Source organism: Meriones unguiculatus, chromosome 16 (genome assembly GCF_030254825.1).
Source record: "Meriones unguiculatus strain TT.TT164.6M chromosome 16, Bangor_MerUng_6.1, whole genome shotgun sequence".
Lineage (NCBI taxonomy): Eukaryota > Metazoa > Chordata > Mammalia > Rodentia > Muridae > Meriones > Meriones unguiculatus.
In genome coordinates, this window is record NC_083363.1 from 9,708,561 (window position 1) to 9,729,345 (window position 20,785).

At 48.9% G+C, this 20,785-nt stretch overlaps 2 protein-coding genes across 7 annotated transcripts in view; one reads left to right on the top strand and one right to left on the bottom strand.

The window, feature by feature from the left end:
• The window catches only part of C16H21orf58 (chromosome 16 C21orf58 homolog), a 20,484-nt gene extending 9,416 nt beyond the window's left edge, over window positions 1–11,068 (bottom strand). Inside the window, exons 1-5 of the mRNA XM_021652524.2 lie at window positions 10,889–11,068; window positions 4,836–4,916; window positions 3,787–3,823; window positions 2,768–2,841; window positions 1,745–1,909 (exon numbers count right to left, since the gene is read on the bottom strand). Coding sequence (XP_021508199.1) covers window positions 1,745–1,909; window positions 2,768–2,841; window positions 3,787–3,823; window positions 4,836–4,898 — 339 coding nt within the window. The 5' untranslated portion in view covers window positions 4,899–4,916; window positions 10,889–11,068. The remainder of the gene's footprint in view (window positions 1–1,744; window positions 1,910–2,767; window positions 2,842–3,786; window positions 3,824–4,835; window positions 4,917–10,888) is intronic.
• A 57-nt stretch (window positions 11,069–11,125) lies between these two features.
• The window catches only part of Pcnt (pericentrin), a 96,209-nt gene continuing 86,549 nt past the window's right edge, over window positions 11,126–20,785 (top strand). For all 6 annotated transcript variants that reach the window (XM_021652507.2, XM_021652508.2, XM_021652506.2 and 3 more), the window contains exons 1-7: window positions 11,126–11,261; window positions 13,264–13,476; window positions 16,770–16,850; window positions 17,292–17,547; window positions 19,190–19,245; window positions 19,438–19,612; window positions 20,194–20,330. In XM_021652507.2, coding sequence (XP_021508182.1) covers window positions 11,205–11,261; window positions 13,264–13,476; window positions 16,770–16,850; window positions 17,292–17,547; window positions 19,190–19,245; window positions 19,438–19,612; window positions 20,194–20,330 — 975 coding nt within the window. In that variant the 5' untranslated portion in view covers window positions 11,126–11,204. The remainder of the gene's footprint in view (window positions 11,262–13,263; window positions 13,477–16,769; window positions 16,851–17,291; window positions 17,548–19,189; window positions 19,246–19,437; window positions 19,613–20,193; window positions 20,331–20,785) is intronic.

The window sequence follows — 20,785 nt, forward strand, 5'->3', positions numbered from 1 at the left end:
GAGGCAGAGGCAGGAGGATCTCTGTGAGTTCCAGGCCAGCCTGGGCTACAAAGCTAGTCCAGGGATTATAGGGTGTGTAAGGGTGTCAGGACAACCAAGGATACACAGAGAAACCCTGTCTCAAAAACCAAAGGAAGGAACAAAAGGAAGAATTTGAAACCAGCCAGATGTTGTAATGCTTGATTTTAATGCCAGCACTTAGGAGGCAGGGGCAGGAGGCTTGCTGTGTTTGTGTGTTTGAGGTCAGCATGGGCTAGATAGTGAGTTCTAGGCTAGTCAGGGATACATAGGGAGACTGACTCTGTCTTGAAAACAAGCACCATGGGGGCTGGAGAGAGATGGCTCAGTGGTAAAAAGTACTGGGTCCAGAGGACCCCAGATCAACTTCCAGCACCCACATGGCTGTACACAACTGTCTGTAACTCCAGTTCCAGGGGATCCAACACCCATACACAGGCACATGCAAGCAAAACATATTAATAAAATAATAATAGTAGTAGTAATAGAAACTTAAAAAACAAACAAACAGATGCAATGGTTCTGACAACAGGTTGAAAGGGCAGACACGAGGCTTCGGTGCAGATAGCTCACAAGCAAAGGGAGTTCTAGCCGATCCATTCCCTCTGCTAAGTGCTGCTGCCGGTTTCCCCTGCCCAAAGCACAGATGTCTTACAGGTAACCAATGTGTCCAGAACCTCTTCTTCTGTGCTCATTCTCGACTTCCTGCATTCCTTCATCCTGAGTTCCAAACAAAGGCCCCACCTGGGCCTCTACCTCCTCTGCTTAAGAACATTCTTTTTGAACGAGTGAGATGGCTTAGCAAATACAGGTATTTGCCAAGAGGCTTGGCAACCTGACTTTGATCCCCAGAACCCATATAACAGTGAAAGGACAGAACCTACTCCACAGTATTGCTCTGTCGCGCATGTGGCCCTCATATACAATACACATCACACGCACAGGCACATACTACTGGTACATACCATTTAAATACACACACACACACACACACACACACACACATATAATCAAGAAGTCAGTTGGTTTCTATTGCTAGTGACTCAGAATATTGTTTGTATGCCATACCATATAAAGCTCTCAGAATGGAAGACTCTGCTGTTGGTAACCCTATCCCTAAGTCAGGTTCTGTGTGTGTGTGTGTTTTCTTGAGACAGAGTTTCTCTGTATAGCCCTGGCTGTCCTAAAATTTGCTGTGTAGACCAGGCTGGCCTCTAACTCAGGGATCCACCTGCCTCTGCTTCTGGTAAAGGTGTGTACCACCACCACCACCCAGTTCCTAAGTCAGGGTCTTCATCACCCCTGGTCACTGTGAAGTATTAAAGGGTGATGCTCCTCTGAATTCAGGGCCCAGTGATGCTAAACTCCCCCAATTCATCCAGTGCAGCTGTTAGGCTGGTCTAGTAGGAGGTGAATCTGTCCTGGGAGGTGGCCATCCCCAAGCCAGTCCTCCTCAGAGGACCCATGGTGCCATGGACAACAAATGAAGCTGTTATTGGCTCTTAGCAGATTGAACCACTCTAGAACACTGGCATCCTGCTGGGACCTCCCAGAAAAGAAGTGAGAGCCTTTGGCCTCCCTGGAATGTAGGAGGGAAAAAGAGAGAAACGCCTCTGGCCTTCCTGATCGGATAGCCTGCTGCCAACACAGTGCCCTTCTGCATTGCTGTGAAGTCTCAGTTCAAACCCTCCCACTCCACTGTTGCTGATACCCAAGCTCCTCCTACCTGGTGCTGGATGATCCGTGGTGGCTCTGGGGGTCGGGGCAAAGGTGGGGAGGCAGCAGGAAAGACATCCATGGGAGGCACCTCTGGGTTCAGGGCTGGCACCATGGCTCGTCCATATGTCCGCCAGGCCTGGTCTGGGGTGTACTCATCCATCAGCTGCTGTTCCTATAAGGTTGACATAGTGTTGGCTGTAGAGCCATCAGCAGAGGGCCCTGATTCAATCTGTGAACCTCACTGGGTGATCAAGCTCTCACTAGCATGGTTTTCTCCTGCCTCACCCCTGCCAGAGAATATGGCATCCTAAATGTTTAGTGTGGAGTCCCTGGAACTAGGGATCTCTTTGTCCCTCTTCCTAATGTGACTATATTGAATAAACATCCTTTTCTGCTTTCCAATGCTATTTGACTTTTAATTGGCTTATTGGAAATGGGTGGCCACATGTGACTTGCGTCACGGTTGTAACCCCAAGAAATGCTCCTTGGTAAACACTCGAAAATTCTCTTAACACATACTGGATACTTGTTGAGTTTGTGGTCATTGCTGTTCTCTCCCAGCCAACAGTCTAATGATTCTTCATGCATTCAGCATCTACCTCACTGTGGAGAGCTCCCTACCAGGCCAAGGGCAAACCTCCTGTCCCAGCGCAGCTGGGGAAAACGCCCATATAGATGCTTCTAGGCAGGGCCACATCTTGCTGCTGGCCTGGTTAGTTTAGGTGAGCTCCACTTCCTGTAGGAATGGACCTTGGCCCATTGCCCGCTCTGTTGGCAGTGACCTAAGCAGGTCCTAAGCTCACATACTGCCCATACAGTTAAGTTTTGACCTTGTCTAATTTCCACAGGGAAGTGACAAGGTGGGAATACTAAAGTCTCTTAATACTCACAGTTCAATTACCCATTCCCAATTTGTAAACATTAGCTAATTTGGCCCCAGGAGTATAGGCAAGCTTTGGTTGGGGTGAGCTGGCCTGTGTATTAGCCCATGGGGAATGAGGTCCAGGTTTGTCAGAAGGTGGAGGCCTACCCAGAGCCTCTGTAGAAGGTCCTTCCTTCTTCTCAGAGCACTCTGCAGAGCTCTGTCTGGCTTCTCCTGCTGTCCTGGATGGAGAAGGCACACACAAAACTGAGAAATATATCCTGGCTGCTGGCTCTGGCAGAGTATCCCAACTTCTCTGCATCTGGGGTTCAGAGTAGCCTGGAGCTTCCTGGGCTACAGAGCTCAGGTCTGTCACAAACACCCATGCTGAAGAAGGAGGGGCCCAGGTTGTGGCAGGGATAGCCGGGCTATCATAGAAAGGGACAGAGTCAGCCCAGTGGATTTTCTTGGTCCTGTAAGGCTTTGGAAGGCAATACAACAGGTCTCTTGGTGCCACAGCACTCCTGTACTGCAGGAGGCCTCCACAGGCCCAGTCATACCTCCATAGCCCCAGCCCCAAGCTGTCTGGAAAAGACAGGCATGTTCAGTGATTTGGGGGAGAAGGTCTTACTCTGGAGAAAGTTCTGGAAGGGGGCTGCTTGCCCTGGAATCCTACTGGAGCTGCCTGGGCAGGCTTCTCTGGAAGCTTTACCTGGGACATTTATTCTGCTTTACTCTGGCACATTTGCAGCCATTGGGTTGTGCGTAGGTCCCCTGGATCATGTGGCCTGGTGTGGCATTTTCCATCTAGATGTGAGGCACCCAGGTCCAGCTGTCTGCCCTCAGGGTTCCCAGAGTTACCCACAGCCATGGATGTTCCATGGTCTGAAGAACAAGACGTGTTTCTCTGGCCTCACATCCTCACTCAGATGTCCATGAACCTACATGCTGGTCCCAGGTACTGAGAAGAGTAAGGCATACCCCTGCCCACCCATGAAGCAAAGCAGTATGAGTCTGAGTTAACAGGGACAGTTTCTGCACTGAGCAACCTGAGGCATGTCACCTGACCTCTCTGTACCTACATCTCATCTACAAGATGCATTCCGTTTAGGAATCTGCTGGCTAAGGGTGCGCCGTGCGTGCTCTCCTTCCTTCCCCTATGCGCCCAAGCAGCTTAATGCTCTTACCTGAACTGTCCATGTTTTCTCGTTCCCGCTCCAGCATCTATGAAGAAGAAACTGTGATGGTGACTTGACTCCAGGTTGGTGAGTGGAGTCTGTGCTGTCCACTTGCCTATGGAGCTGATATTCCAAGAGCTCTAGGAGTGGTCAGTACCCAGAAGGAAGTATGAGGGCAAGACACACATGTAAAGTGAGTGCATGCGGCAAGTCCCATTCTCGTAAGGATTATTCTCGTAAGGATTATTCTCGTGGTGTTCTCAAACATAACATATGCTCTCCATCTTAAACCCAAAGGGGATACTCTGAGGAGCCCCAACGTGCTGATCTGCTGAGACACAAGTAGGACATCCTGATGTGTAACAAGGGGTACCCTGATGGGCCTTATGGGGTTTTCCTGCTGGGACCCAGAGGGATGATCTGATGGGTCTTAAGAAGGCACATTAATGGGTCCCTGACAAGGATGGGCTGCTCCAGACAGACTTCTGTGGCACAACTTTTGAGAGACTATCCCCTGGTCCTCTCCAGGGCCACATGGGCCCTGGACTAGGGGAATCCAGACAGGGTTAGTAATAGGTGGGAAGATGAAGAACAATGTTGGCAGAGCATACAGAGACCAAGGGAACTATGCTTAGTTGTATGTAGAGGCAGGAATGCTGGTCATGGATCATTCAGAATTTCACAGATGGTTGAAAGTGTGGAGAAAACTGGGCGTGCCCAGGTTTTCCCCCTGGGAGCGTTGGGCTCTGTCTCCACAGTAAGGAGTATCCCTTTAAACACCGGAGCCTGAAGGTACAGGAGTTTTATAGGGACGCGCCCTAGAAATACACTTGCTGGTAGGTTCAACCTGCCTTTCCACTTTGGAAACTGCTAGAACCTACTTGGTTCTACAGAGCACACACACAAGGCAAATAAGAAGCCATAGTTGTTCGTTATGAAGCCAGATGCAGGGAAAAGGTTTACTCTGGAAGCAGGGAGTTCTCTAGCAGTTTGTAGAGGCAGGAGATTTGAGTGGAGCAGCAGAGGTTGACAGCAGCAGTGGGTGAAGCCTGGCTTACCTGTTCCAGGAGTCGCAATGTCAGCTGGGTCATCTGCTCTGCCATTGAGGAGTCCAACGTCATAACAACTGTATAAGAGGCCTGCCGAGAAGTAGGAGGCTGAAGTGCCGCTTGCTCTGCCTTGACCCTTAGTTACATGCAGCCAAGAGCCCCTTCAGGGGTCATGGTGCCACAAGACAAGAAAAGGGTAAATGGAAGACTGACTGGTTCCTCCCTGGACTACAGTGCCAGAGCCTGCCCCGAGTCTGTGACAGTTGCTAGCCTGTGAGGAGGTCCTAGGTTGCCAGGACACCTCTGAAAGTCCTTCCTGGGTTCCGTGTCTCCAAATGGGTTACCTGTAAACACTGACCCACAGGTGTTGCCAGGCAGAGGTCAGTGGGGAGGTAAAAGGCCAGACAGACAGACTTCAGATCCTTCCAGACACCACTCACCCAGGGGAATAGTACAGAAGAATGACTAGAAGTCTCTCTGAGCCCCCTAGACCCAAACTGCACCACCCCTGTCATTTGCTGCTGTCTCCAGGACACTCTTGTCCTTCCTTGGAACCTTCAAAGCAAAAAGGCAGTGTGGATGGACACCCATGTTGACTGTGGGAAAGGAGCTTCCTGAGGGTTTCAGGAATTTTTTTTTTTTTTTTTTTTTTTTTTTTTTTTGTGGCAGAGACTTTGGCCAGGGGTCAAGGGCAGACCCTAAGGGGACACCCAGGCTAGAGGGTGCACTGGCATAGAGGGTACAGACAAGAATAAAGAAAAGGAGGTAATGTATGGGGATTAAGGTTCTAAATGGGATGTAAGTTAATCCCCCTCACTTGAGGAAGGAGATGAAGGGGTGCCATATCAGGGTCTGACCAAGCCCTATGAACTTAAGAGACAGCCAGGGTCTATCCCTATCCCAACCCCTTCACCCCCGCATCCAGCCATGTTCAACTAGAGGTGTGGGCTAGGTAAATGGAACCCAGCTAAATCTGGAAACTGCATCAGATTGAAGGAGAGTTACAGAGACATAGGTAGACAGGGAAAGCAAAAGTAGGCTCCCTGAGATACGGCAAGCACGGGAGTCAGTATCTAAACAGGACCAGTAAAGGAAAGGGGAAACTGTCCTTAGCTGGAACATCTGTGATGTTTTCCCTTGGTTTGACTGGATTTGTGGCTTCTTGGGAGTTAGAGTCCTACCAACACAACTTACCCTGCAATGCTGGCCTGGCTACCTGGCCTTGAAGCAGCTAACCGGCTTGTCTGTCACAAACTGCCCGTGCTCTTCCTGTATTGTCCTCTTTGGTAGAACGTTGCTAGGCACAGTAAATGTTTACAGGGTAAGGAGCCATGTCTACTGTGAGAGCATCTGTGTAACTTACTTTGACAGCTTTTAATACTAAAAATAAATTGAAATGAGATCCAAGTGCTACCTTTGTGGCGTTTCTCTCAAGTTCCAATGTGAAGGACTTCCTGAGGATGTTGGCTCAGGTGAGCTGGGCACATGCTACCCTGCTGCCCGTTGTAAATGTATTGAAATACATAAGACTCGAGACTCAGGTATGACTCAGGGGTCTGGTTGTTCTCGGCAAGTCTGACCTTGCTATCTTGCTAGCCCCTTCATCTAACGAGCCTACTGTCTCATTTGCACAGAACTCCTAAATCTGGAATTCTGGGAATCAAGAGGACACCGAGGAGGACTGTGATCTGGCCCAGGGGTGAGGGGAGTACTTCTTTATGGCTTCCTTTCCAAAACCTCAAAGTTTTGTTTGTGTTGTAGTCCCTTAGATGCGTGAGGGACTTTCACGCTTTCAGTGAGGCTGGCAGACAGTGTGTGGATAAAGTGTTACTCCTGTGAGAGGAGGGAAGGAGTTGTTAAAGCTTTTCATCCGGGAGGAAGGAGCAAGCCCAACATGTAGCGCCCCACCCTCTCCCAAGCCCTTCACCCCCGCATCCAGCCATGTTCAACTAGAGGTGTGGGCTAGGTAAGTGGAACAGAGCGCACCCAAAGCCCACTGATCTACTGTCAGGAAGGCATGCCGAGCTTTTGATAGTGGGGCTTATCGAAAGAAACATTAGAAGGAAATGCTCAGGCCTGCCCTCCTCGGCCCCCATCTTTCTTTCCAGGTCATCTGCCAGCTACAGACAGGCAAAGGGGGCTGTGCTATCTTACTAGCTTTACCAAAGAGGCTGCAGCATGGTTAAGTTTTATGGGAGCTCACCCTTTTCCTCAGTGGAGAAACCAGCAGAGATAGTGAAATAGCTTGAAAAGGGCCAGGTTGCTCTGCCACCACGCTTCCTCCCTTAGGAACTACATTTGCCAATAAACAAACAGCTCGACGTTCCTCTTCCTGAGGGGTTTTGCAACACCAAAAGGGTCCTACAAAAACTACTCTGTTTACCTGGCCAGAGTCCCAGCCTGAGCTGAGGCCAGACTGTTATTTATGGCACTGTAAGAAGGACTGCCATTTTTTGGGGGTTCACTTTGGCCTTAGCAGCGATGTCGTGAGACTGCAGATTCAAGGAGATGAAGAGGATGATCTTGGATGCCAGGTTTAAAACATTTGTTTGCCTTTCTGCAATTGCCTCCAGCTCCTTAGCTTCCGAATGGGTGAGAGTGAAGATAGTGGTCAATCATTTAAAACACAGGCACTGACAAGGAGCTCTGCCTTTCCCCCATGAAACTACACTGCTCCATACCAGCAGAAGACACCATCCACCTCCCTGGCTGATTACACTCTGAAACAAGGATCCAAGAAAAGAGAGAGAGGGAAGCAGTGAGTCCTTGGTGAAGCTCAGGCCAGTCACAACAGCTGCTTCCTTGTGGTACGTTCACCTAAATGTCCAGCTGCCCTCACACCACATCAAAGAGCAACAAGAAAGTCACACTATCCACCATTCACATTGTGGCTCTACTGTAAGCAAAACATGTAATCACCGAGTCTTTCCGCTCTCTTGTCGCTTTAATGCTAGTGCTGTTTTGAATTATTTGTGTGTGGCCGCAGAACTGAAATCAATACTAAAGTCTTACTTAGCTTCTGATAGCCCATGGAGTTTTAGTTACACGGAGCTTTACCTAAATCTGTTTAGGAAGAATATTGCCAGCAGAACACCCTGTTCTGGTTTTTTGCTAGGATAGTTACTGTGCATTTAAATCTCTGCCTATACTAAAAGAATGTCAGGCAAAACTAACAAACAAACAAAAGCCAAGAGTGGCTGCTTCTTGATGTTGGGGTTACTTCCTCCCCCTCCCCCCACCAAAGCCCATTGGAAGATGCTAGTCATTTCCTGTCCCATGTCCCCCCCCCATTCCCTAAAGCCTTTCTGTTCTCAAGCATGTTACTTTCACTTTCCTGGCTTCTGAGGCCATCCCATTCTTCAAGTCTGACGATGATATCCTTCATATTGGTCTTCTTCTCAGCACATTAAATTTTTTGTCCACCTACAGATTGAACTGAGTGGTACTCTTTGAAGGCCACAGCTTATCCCAGACCCCTATAGCATTCCTCAAGAGCAACAAGTATGCTTAAAGCCCAAGCCATTGCTCTAGCCCCCAAATTTCATTTTAATTATATTCTAAAGTTGTTTTAATTGTCTTTTAAAAGATTTATTTTATGTATATGAGCGCTCTAACTGCATGTACACCTGTGCACCAGAAGAGGGCATCAGGTCTCATTATAGGTGGTGGTGAGTCACCATGTGATTGTTGGCATTTGAACTTTGGACCTCTGGAAGAGTCAGTGCTCTTAATCACTGAGCCATCTCTCCAGCCCATTTTTTATTATTTTAAGTATGTGTCTGTATATTGAGTTTAAGCACATGATTGCCAGTGCTGACAAGGTTAGAGGCATCTAATCCCCGCTGGAGCTAGCAGTATAGGCAATTGTGAGTCGCCTGACATGGGTGCCTGGAACCCAACTCTGGTCCTTTGCAAGAGCAGTATGCACTCCATGCTGGCTGCTAGTTTTATGTCAACTTGGTACAAGCTATGTTCATCTGAGAGAAGGGAACCTCAGTGGAGAAAATGTCTCCATAAGAATGGGCTGTAAGCAGGCAAGTCTTTTTTTCGTTTAGATAGGCGCTCTCTACATTGGCCTAGCTGGCCTATCTTTGAGACCCACCTATCTTTGCCTCCCTAGTACTGGGAATTAGACATGTGCCACTACCCCTAGCAGGGACTTAGTGAATAATGGGGAAATTTAGATCTTAGAACCTACATCTGGTGACTCACAGATGCCTATAACTTCAGCTTTAGGGGATCCAACACCCTCTCTGGCCTCTGAGGGTATCTGCCACTTCTACACAGAGACACAAACATATTCATAGTTTAAAAAATTTTCTTTAGGTTTTTAATTTCTTTTTAGATTTAAAAATTATTTCATGAGCCAGGTGTAGTGGCACATGCCTTTGATCCCAGCACTTGGGAGACAGAGGCAGGCAAATCGCTGAGTTTAAGGCGGTCTGGTCTACAAAGCGAGTCCAGGCCAAGGCTACACAGAGAAATCCTGTTTTGAAATCTCCCCCCTCAAAAGTTTATGGGTATGAATGTTTTGCCTACCTGTCTGTATGTGCATCACATGTGTGCAGTGCCTTAAGAAGCCAGAACAGGGTCTCAGATCCCCTGAACTGGAGTTATGGACGATTGTGAACCACCATTGGGTGCTGGGAATCAAACCTGGGTCCTCCGTAAGAGCAGCTTGTGACTGCTGAACCATCTCTCTAGCCCTCCAATTTTTAAAAAAAAATAATTATTACTTTTTTATGTGCATTAGTGTTTTGCCTGTATGTAGGTATGTGAGGATGCCAATTTCCTGGAACTGGAGTTATAGACAGTTGTGAGCTGCCATTTGGGTGCTGGGAATTGAATACAGTTAGAGCAGTCAGTGCTCTTAACCACTGAACCATCCATCTCTCCAGACCCTCCAATTTTTAATATATAAAATATGCCTCCCAAACATTTAAAAAATATTGCATTGTTCAAGGACAGATCAACGTATCCCAGAGGTTAGGTCAACCCAGAGGGACCTCTCCACCCCCAGCATTTTCGTCAGAGAAAAACTTCTTAAGAGTCCTGCAGGCTCCGAGTAAAGAAAGACAAACAATTTATTTTTCCATCCAGTAAAGTGGGTTGTCAGCCTAAAAAGCAAAAACGACTGGCCGGCAGATTTCATAGAAAACAGTAGTTTTTATATCCCTAAGCACATTTCCCTGTGCCCGAATTCCTCACCGCTGAGGTACAACCTTCCAGGTGCTGCCCCCTCTCAACATTCTCCATCCCATTGGTGCAGGACGCAAAGTTCTGACATACATCCTCAGACCCCTGCATAGGCATAGTCACATGGCAGCCTGTAACTTTTCAACCCGAAGATAATTTAAGGTCCCCAGGCAAGCGAGCACCACCTGCTGGCTACGGAAGACAGGGTCCTAATCTTGCCTAATTATCTATGAGTCATTCATTGATGAGCTCTAAACGCGCCTCTTAATGAAAATGGACCAGAGCTGATTTATTTCCCGACACCAGGGAGGCTTTATTCCTGGTAGAGGTGCCGGAATGAGAGTCAGGAGCTTGAACACACAGGGACTTAGCGCATAGAGGAGTGTGCATGGATACAGAACGGCTGGGAACACCGGTGCACGTTTTAGGGCGTCATTCATTGAATAACTCCGGGTGTATTCGGCTCTTTGGATCCTGGTTGAAGACGGGTCGGTGTTTAGGAGGGGCAGAAGTGGTCAGAGCAGGGAGGGAGGAGGAATCCAAGAGGTCCTACAGGATGACTGCACCTGTGGGCCAAAACAAAACAAAAAAAACCCCACAGCACCCTCCCTAGGACTGAAGGGGAGGCTAGGGCGTCCTACCAATGACGGGGGACTGTGGGGCCTAAGGCGACAGCGGATCCCCGGGAACGCGCCCAGAACGGATCTGCACGCAGAAACACATCGCGACGGAAAAACGACTTTTGCAAAAGTTTCCCGAGAGTAGACGGAGCGCCCCGGAGGCGCGCACGGCCGCCCGCGTGAGTCCCCCTCTGGTCGGGAGAGGGCGCTAGGCCGCGGCGCCGCCGGGGAACGGCTTACACGAACCTTCCCGCCGCACCGCCGACCCACGACCGGGAACGCCGCGTCCCGCTCATTGGTGTTTGCTCAGGAGGGTGTGGAAGCACCAACACGCCAATCGGAGGCCCGAGAGCCGGCCCTCCGCCCTCGCGGCGTCACCGGGGCGCGCGTGCGCACGTCCGTGCAGGGCTCCGGATTGGCGGGGCGGCGGGGCGGCGCTGACAGTTTTGTGTGTTGGGGGTGGGGAGGCGAGCGGGTAAAGGGAGGGAGTGTAAACAGAGCGGAGGCAGCCCCGCGGCCGGCCCGCCGCTCCCGCGCCGTTCTCGAGGAGCCCCAAGTGGAGATGGAAGAGGACGAGCAGGAGCTGCGGCGCAGGAAGGTGGAGGCTGGGAAAGCCAAGGTAGACGGTGGCGTCCTTCCCTTCGCTCTGCTGCGGAGAGGAGTCCTAGGGAGGTTCTCGGGCCCCTGTGGCGGCTTGGCAAAGGCGGTGGCGGCGGGGGCAGTAGGGGCTGCCGAACGCTTGCCCTTCCCGCCGCTTTCTGCGGAATTCACTTCCTAGGCGCCGCCATCTTGAATCCACCGCCCTCGGTCTCGCCCCGCCCCGTGGCTGCCTCAGCCAATCAGCACCGGAGACGCACGGCGCCTTGTAGGCGGGCCGAGAGCGGCGGGCGGGTCCTGGTCACCTAGCATTGCTGGTTGTTTTGCTTCCGGTGCTCTTGTGCTTCCCAGGGGCCGAGCTCTCCAGGGCTTTTAAAGAATTGCCTTCAGACTTGTTTTCCCGGGAACCCTGAGCTGTTCCTCCCGGGTTTGGCATTGGGTTTGGTTGTTCTCTGTCTGGACCCTGCAGCTGTGATTCTGCCGAGTGTGCTCTTTTCCATCCCCTCTGCTCCAGATTTTGAGTTTCTACCCTGGGAAAAGTTTGTAGCTGTTAAGATAGCTGTTTGAAAGGTGATGGGGGTCCAGAGGAAGAGAAGGTGCGAACATTTGGGAAGTGGCTCCCTGGCCACCAACCATGGCTGTGGAACCAGAGAGTTTTCTCTTCCTCTGTATTATCAGCCTAGGACTAGGTAAAATCACTGTGAAACGGCTGAGTTGATTTCGTGGTTTACCTAGGAGCAGCAATCCTGCAGTCAACCCCCTGCCGCCACCCCCTCCTCCCAACTCCGAACCATAAAATCGCAGAAAATACGTACACAGTGGAAACGAGAGTCAGATTAAAGGTGACAGTCAGAAGCCATGGTGATGTTTCCCCCTCTGATAGGCGGTGGGTGTGAAGAAGGATGCAGAAACCCCCCTGTCTCCTCTTTTCGTAAGCTAGCCACATGTAGATGCTGAGGAAAGAGGGAGTGTGTGGAGTTTTGCGCTTCAGCTTTGGAGAATTGGTGGGTGGGTTTGTGAACACTAGTAGATGTACTTAAGGGAGATGAAAGCTGAGGAGAAGAACCGAGAAGCCATTCATTGAATGTCCACGGTCAGAGACCCAAGTCTGTGCTGCAGAAGGGGAGCTCTGTGGTTGTATTTGGTGGCGAATGCTGAGAACAGAGCTGGTACTGCAGGCGCTGTCCTTCGCATCTCTCTTCACACAGATACATGGCCTTGTTAATTTTCTCTGCCAATGAAATTGTGTTCTCATCGTCAGGAGCATATTTGCTTGTCTGGCTATGATTGTGATTTGAGGGACTAGACGTTCCCTTGTGAAAAGCCGGACCTCCAGCGGGGAATGAGTGGGGAGGGGAGATGGTGCATGAGAACAGTCGAAAAGTCCTGTGTTTAAGGGACTGAAAGAAGCGAGGCTGTGCCTCTGACTGGCAGGCAACATTCTGTGACGGTCCCTAGTGCTTTGCTGAGCTGTGTCATGAGAAGTAGAACATCTGATTTCATAAAGGAAGATGCTAGATTGACCTGGCTTAATTAAGTTTTTGCTATTTCTGTACCTTGTCTCAGAATCTATGGCTAGGAAGTTTTGGCTGGGCGATATATTTCTTCGATTAGGGGAGAATGGGGGCACAAAGGGAACAATCTAGCTTCATATAGTTTTAAGGCTTGAAAATGCCTTCTTTAAGCTCTTAGTGTGTTAAATAGATGCATTTTTTTTTATTTGCTGTAAACTGCTAAGGTTTAGAACAGCTGTTCTTCCAACCAGCCATATTGTTTTCTTTTGTTTGCTTCTAGGCATTAATTAGTAGACATTAGTAGACTCAGTATAATTTTGAGCTTAACGCCAAGGTCATAGATGTCAACGAAGACAGTGTTTTGTGGGAAAGTGGTCTCTTGGCCTTGTGTGGCTGAGTGGTCAGAGCTAGCCCAAACCTCATGCTCCCCACAAGTGTGTTGACTCTGTGGTTCTGTTACTTTTTCCTCGTTTACCTCTGTTTCTACTACTTCTCTAAATTTTTTCGCAGCTTGCTAGCTTCCGACAGAGAAAAACAAAAGGTGACTGTCCGAATTCGAAGAAAAAGACGGCGAAGAGGAAGGGTTCGGCTGTCAATGCGGCTGTCCAGGAGGAGGGTCCGGTAGCCACGCAAACCAGTGAGCGCCCCCGAGGAGGGGCTGCTTCTGAAAGCAAGTCATGCAGCGACACCCTGGAGGGGGCCGGAGGGGCATCTGCAGCTCAGGTAGATTTATTCGTCATCATGTGAGCGTGTTGCCTATCTTCTAGTTATCGCTGTGGTAATTTACTGAAAGTGGCCTTCTGTTTTTGCCTTTCAAAAATGGGGGAAGAGGCAGTTATTCTAGCTCATAAAAGGTGAGCAAACAGGTCTTACATCAACAAATGACTTAACCTTTAAAGTTGATTCTACCTATTATCGTGTGTGTCAGGGCACTTACGCTGTGGTGTGCGTGTGGAGGCCAGAGGGTGACTTTTGTGGAGTTGGTTCTCTCCACAAAGTCCAACCTTATGGGGGCCTGGGAGTGAACACAAGTTGCTTGGTTTGTACGGCAGCGGCTAAGCCGACCGGACAGCGCAGTGACTTATCTTTAACGTGCTTTTTGAAGAGTTTGGGACAGTTGTTTAAAGGCAAGTGTCAGTTTGGTGCTTTGATAAGAGGTGAGACCAGTTTGTGTGCATGTGTTTCTATGTGAGTTCTCTGTGTGTGACATTCCTTTATCTACTTTGAATGCCGGAGTGTGTTGTGTTTTCGCTCTCCCAATTTCCTGAAGGTAGCATTGGGATGGGGCAGAAATGGTGTGGCTGAAGGAGCTGGCCTCTGGCTACTCAGGTCTGTGAATATGAATAGGAGGGAGCACACCACGTGACCCCCTGGCCTCTCCGGACCTGCAGACACTCTTAGGTGGACTTTCCTGGAACTCTTACGCAGATGTAAATGAGGCCTTGAAATCTTGAGGGCCCTTGATACGTGCTGCTCAGACTGGTAAACTCAAATTTCTCTTAACCAGAAGAGAATTTAAAGGGCAAAATTTTGCAGAAAGTAATGACATATCTCGACTGCCTTATCTGAGAAAAAATATGATGTTAGTATAGCAGATGTGTGATCTACAAATTTGGAATCTTGTTTCCTTTGAAAGATTCAAGACCCTCCTTTGCACCCTCCTTGTACCCTGGCATGCTGGAGCTCTCTAGATGTGCATCCTTGTGCCCGGGTTTCCCTCTCTGCACTCTGTGTTCTGTGGGCCTGGCTTGGCTGTTAGCTACCATTCACTGTAATTTTCACCCAGGTTCTCTCAGTGGCCGAGGAGCTGGAAGCTGTGCTGACTGACCCCTGCTTACTACCCATGGTGCTGTTCTGTGTGTCTCCTGCTCAGGCTCTCTCAGGAAAAACTAATAATGTGCAGTTGACATTTTCTAGTTTTGAAGATGTTTAAATCAGGGCTAGAGAGATGGCTCAGGAGTTTAGAGTACTTGCTCTTGTAGAGGACACGGGATCTTCGCACCCACGTGGTGGCTCACAGTCATCTTTAACTTCAGTTCAGGGGATATGGTACCTTCTTCCAACCTCTGCAGGCACTAGACATATACATGGTATGCATATACACATGCAGGGAAAATGCTTGCATACATAAAATAAGCATAAATAAATCTAAAAATTAAAAAAAATCATTAAACAGAGAAACTTGAACTTGATTTTTAAAAAGCCAGATGCAATGGCATATGTCTTTAACCCCAGCATTCCAAAGGCAGAGGCAGGTGGTTCTCCCTGAGTTCAAGATCACCTTGGTCTACAGCAGTGTTTTCAACCTTCTTAGTGCTGTGACCTTTTAAGTCAGTTCCTCATGTTGTGGTGACCCCAAGTCTTAGAATTTATTTCATTGCTACCTCATTACTGTGATTTTGCTACTGTTATGAATTATAATGTAAATATCTGATATGCAGGATGTCTGCTACATGATCCCTATGATCACAACCCACATGTTGACCCACTGGTCTAGAGAGTTCCAGGATAGCAATGGCCACACAGTGAAACCATGTCTCCAACAAACAAACAACAAAAATGAAGGGAGGGTATGGGAGGTTCCTGTGTGCTGTGGCCCAAACTGACAGTCAGAGGACGACGTTTCTGGGGTCACTTCTGTCTTTCTACCTTTGTGAGACAGGGTCCCCCTTGCTGCTGTATGATTCTGTATGCTCTTGGTTCTGTGCTGCATGAGTGAGCGTCCAGCTGGTTGCTGCCTCCTGTCTTGCCTGTGGCCCTGTTGACATTACACACGTGAGCTGCTATATCCAGCTTTTCACATAGGTTCCAGGGATAAGTGCTCTTACCCAGCTGTGGTGCTGGCCCCCCAAGTCCTCTTTTATTTTGATACTGAGTAGGGTATTGCGGTTGGTCTTTGCTACTTTTTAGGTCTCCCCTGTTTCACTCCCTATGACTAGCTAGGAGAGAAAGAAGATAGACGGGGAGAGAGACAGAGATTGCTGAGTCTAATTTCTCCTTGTTTCTTTGCACATGACTACTAACAAACCACAACTAACAAACCCTCTACCAGGCTCTGAAAAGTCCTCAGAATTCCAAATGGCACACACACACGATCGTAGAAACTGTCTGCAGCTGCCAAAGCCTCACCACTGCTACAGCAAATCAAACACAGCTGCTCTGAGGCGGCCCTCTATTCCCTAGAGCTGGGATTAAAATGAACACATTTTTATAATATTTCTTTGTTTTTTTTTTTTTTAAAGAAACCAAAATTTTAGAATTCTCCCTCTAGGGTGTTGCCTCTTATCCAGGCTGGCTTTGAACTTGTGATAGACCAAGCAGGCCTTGAGTTTACAACTCTCCTATTTCAGCCTCCAGAGTGCTAGGATTACAGGTGTGCCCCGTGCTTTATTTTCCTTTTTAATTCTAAGATTGAGTCTTGCTGTGTCGCCTATCCTGGTCCAAACTGTGTAGCCTAGGGTAGCCTAGAACTCAAGAGTATTCTGTCTTTCCCTAGAATTCTGTCTTGCATGTAGCCTGTTTTCCCAGTTTGACTGTATTGTAGTATGTGTTAGTATTTTCCTCTGTAGCTGTTATATTTCATGGTAATGAAATGAGCTTTCCCCATCAACATATTCAACCAAATGTAGATTGACATGTTTGGGGGAAAATTGCATTTGGATTGAATGTGTACACATTTTTCCTTTTCCAGACAACACGGCAAAGCTGTTTGTATAGCCCTGACATGGTTAGGTATCACCGGTAACCTAGAAAGATACCTGGAAACGATTTCAGTCTTTTGAAGGATATAATAGGACACATGCAAGGACTGTACTATTTTGTCCATCCCTGACTGCATCCATCCATCACAGTCTGGGATTCATCCTCACCTGTCAGGGATAATGTGCTGTGACTGTTTATGTAGTATTGTTTTCTTCGGGATATGGTTTTTTAGTTTCCTGGTGCATCGACCAAGTCTTAGACACTGTTTCCTTGTGTGAATTCTCCAGGCTACATCCTTTGCTTTCCCTCTCTAGGAACGGCAAGACTGTGACCTGGATGAGTCTGGCCTGCAGGGACAGCAGCAGAAGCTGCAGCCGCAGCCGCAGCCACCCCAGGTGATCTGCATGGCCTTGCTGTGGTTCTCAGCCTTCACAGGGTCCTAACCTGTGCTCTGCCATTCTTTCCAGGGCACAGTGGGTCCTGGTTGCCGGGGGTGGTTGTAGGTGGGAGAGACATCCCACAGTGGAGAGGTGGGGGCTGTGGCTTGCTCTTTCCTCCTTTGTTATTTCCACATTCTCTTTGTGAGTCCATTCCCCAAGCAGAGGGGGGAGGGTCATGTGTGGACACGTAGGTCTGGGAGTCTGGCATGGCTACAGTGGGTGAGAGGTTCCTGTCCTTGCTGTCAACCAGTTTTTTAGTGTGGAAACACATGCCAGCGTGGGGATGGATGGCTCCTTCTTTTTCCTCGTTCTTTTGCCATCTTTGCTTGGTGTTGCCCTTACTGCCCTGGTTTCCAGCCTGGCTCTCATCGGGGCCTGCCTCCTCTCTGCTTGCAGACAGCCCACAGCCTTGAGCTAGAAGCACTGCGCCTGAGCCTGAACAACATGCACACAGCACAGCTAGAGCTGACGCAGGCTAACCTGCAGAAGGAGAAGGAGACAGCGTTGACGGAGCTGCGGGAAATGCTCAATGGCCGGCGGGCACAGGAGCTGGCGCTGCTGCAGAGTAGGCAGCAGTGTGAGCTGGAGCTGATGCGAGAGCAGCATGCCCGTGAGAAGGAAGCGATGGTGCTCCGCTGTGGGCAGGAAACAGGTACCAAGGCAATACGGGACGAGGCCCCTGTCTTCTCACTTCCTCGGTTTCTCTGGTTGTGCCTAGCCTTTAACAGCTGAGTCATTTTCCCAGATCCCATATCATCACATGCACACATGCATGCCTGCAACCGCACACACAAAGCAGCCTGCTGATTTTCTCAATCGCTTTTACTCAAGTACATGCTCCCATTTTTTGCTTTTTGTTTTTGTCCCGCTGGAGGGAGGCCAGCCCTCCAGTGGCAAGTCTTTGATAGTGTACAAGCCCGGGCCCCCTGCAAGCAGAAAGAAACTTGACTGGGTCTGAGTTGCTGGCGGGGCAGTGCTTGGGGTTGGCATGGCTATTCATCTTTAGATATGATTATGTTCCTGGTCTGCATTCTGGCTCAAATACACTCTCTTAGTCTGCCGCCTTTCGCCCCTAGGCAGCCTGTGGTGGGCTTTCCACTTTTAGTTAGTTAGCTACTCAGTTGTATTTGTGGGTGTGGGCGCGGGCGCGGGTGCTCTGTCTACGTGTAGGCCTGTAATCCACATGCATATCTGAAGTCAGAAGAGGGCATTGTTTTTCTAGAACTCAGATACAGGTGTTCCTGAGCTACTGTGTGGGTCCTGGGAATTGAACCCAGGCCCTCTAGAAGAGCAGTCGGTGGTCTTGAGCTTCTAACTGTTGAGCCATCTCTTCAGCCCCACATTTTTAAAGAAACAAGTATCAGCTTTATTGAAAAATAGTTTCCTTGTCACATAGTCTGTGTTTAAGCAGTACAGTCTGGTAGCCTTTGGTGTATCCTCTAAGTTCCGTAGGTACCTCCATAGCTGAGGTTGAGAGCGTTCATTATTTGGAAAGTGGGCCTACTGCCTACCAGGAGAGTGTTTCTCACGCCGTGTAGCCGTGGCTCTTCTGGAACTCTCTGTAGACCAGGCTGGCCTTAAAGTCATGGAGAGCCACCTGCTTCTGCCACCACCGCCTGGCCCCAGCTGCAGAGGCCCATCTTCCCTGTGGCCCTCTGGCTAGGCCTGCCGTTCCTAAGGAAGGAAAGCAAAGGGCTCGCTGGTGCCCTGGGATGTGGTAGCTTGCTCTGTAAGGATGGATCCCAGCCCTTTAGTCAGCCTTAGAATTGTTTGCTGCTTTGTCCTGTCCCAAGCCTCCTGCCATTGCCCGGCTTCTTCAGCCCTTCCCTGACCTTTGCATCTGGCTATCCCTGGGAGGTTCATCAGTTCCCAAGGCATTGCTGGAACCTGTCTTGTGCTTCTCCCTGCTTGAGTTGGGAGCTTTGGATCATAGGGTAGTGTCTCATGTCTTAACATGCAGTTGGTACCTTACCTTGACCCTGGCACTCACATGGATACATGAACACTGCACGTGGAACGTTCACATGGGTTTGGAGATGTTGGTGATGGGACCCCAGCAGCTGATCTTCAGCTGTACCCTGAGGAGAACCTGGGTGACTGGGAAGCTCAATATTCATTATTTTGATGCGAATACGTTCTTTAAACTAAGCATCGTCTGGATGGCTTATCCAGTGTGCAGTGGGAACTCTCCCCAAGTGGATAATGGTACCAGTGCCCCACATCTCCTGAGTGATGAGCTCATGGAGAAGATTGAGACTCTGTGGTCTGAATAACTGGTTATGTTTGTCTTGCAGCTGAGCTGAAGGAGAAGTTACGTTCAGAAATGGAGAAAAACGTCCAGATGATAGAGGTGTGTAACTGTGTGGAAACACAGTTCAGTGTGTGCACTATTTTACTTTCACAATCCACTTAGCTGTCCCTCAGCTTGATGCTGATAAAATCAGGCCTAGGGAATGTGTTGGTTGGTAGGAAGTGAATTCTTGGTCGCCTGTGTTTTTCCGAGATTGGGTTGTACCACAATCTACTTTTTCTTTTAAATTAGACTCTGAAGCAAGATTGGGACTCTGAAAGAGAGTTATGTTTGGAAAATCTACGCAAAGAATTGTCCGCAAAGCACCAGTCGGAAATGGAGGCTCTGCAAAACCAGTTTCAGAAAGAATTGTCGGAACAGAAAGCTGAGTTGGAGAAGATTTTTCAAGCCAAACAGGAGGCTGAAGGTGAGCTCCTGGTCCAAGTGAGCATGTCTGGAGGGGCTGAGTGTCCTCTAGGGTGGACACCATCTTGCAGCTGGACTTGCCTTTCCTACTTTTGCTTTCCAGTGCAAGCTGCTGAGGACGGATGGGGTCATGAGTGCCCAGGACGTGTTGTGGCTATTGGCTAACTGCCCAGTTTCTGCTTCTTAGATCCCTCTTACATACTCAATGCCTAAACTGTTACTGAAGCAGTAGTTTGGTGGCTGCTTGCTTTGATACTCCAGTGCTATGTAACACAGTGATTCTTGTGAGTGGAGATGATATCTTCTTGTCTGTGTCTGTGTGCATCTCTCTTCCCTCCATGGGAAGAACAGGCTGGTTCCTGAGGTGATGTCCAGATGGAGCCTGCTCAGCTTTGCCTCTGTGTGTGTCACTGGTCTATCAACCCCCTGTCCAGGCATTCCTGGGTACCCAGGATGGACACGTGGTGGGCACAGTAGTCTGCATGTGAACTGTGGGTGTGGTCCAAAATGCCAATCAGTACTGCCACTGAGGAAGGGAGCGTCATCTTGTCATAAACCAGTGACCTCTGTACTGCTTCCTAGTTTCCCTGCAGAAGCTGGAGACTCAGCACCAGGCAGCCGTCAAGAAGTTACGAGAAGATCTGCAGTCAGAGCATTGCCAGTATTTACAAGATTTAGAGGTGAAGTTCAGAGAAAAGGAAAAAGAAAAAGAGTTGGAGGTAGGCAAGAGCATAACTTATTTGTAGTTACTTGTCTTTGTGGATGGAGTATGTGTGTTTGTGCATTTGTACATGGGTACCTTTGGCTATTCATGTGTGACATCACCAGAGGTGATGTCTGGTGTCTTTCTCTACTGAACACCATCTTAGTTTTTGAGACAGGATCTTTTACTGACCCTGAGCTCAGTGGTTGGCTAGGCTGGCTGGCAGGTAGGCCTTCTCTATTACTGCCGCACTGGTATCCATCACAGTCCTCGCAGTGCAGTCTTTTATGTTTTTATGTCGCTGCCATAGATTTGAACTCAGGTTCTCATGCCTGATTAGCAGACCTTTTAGATACCACACCAGTTCCTATCCCTAATTATTTGATTTATTAGAGAAGCTCTAGAAGAGTTTGGAGATGGCCACATCATATTTTGATGCCCATTGAAATGTAGGTGCTGAATTTGAAGAGC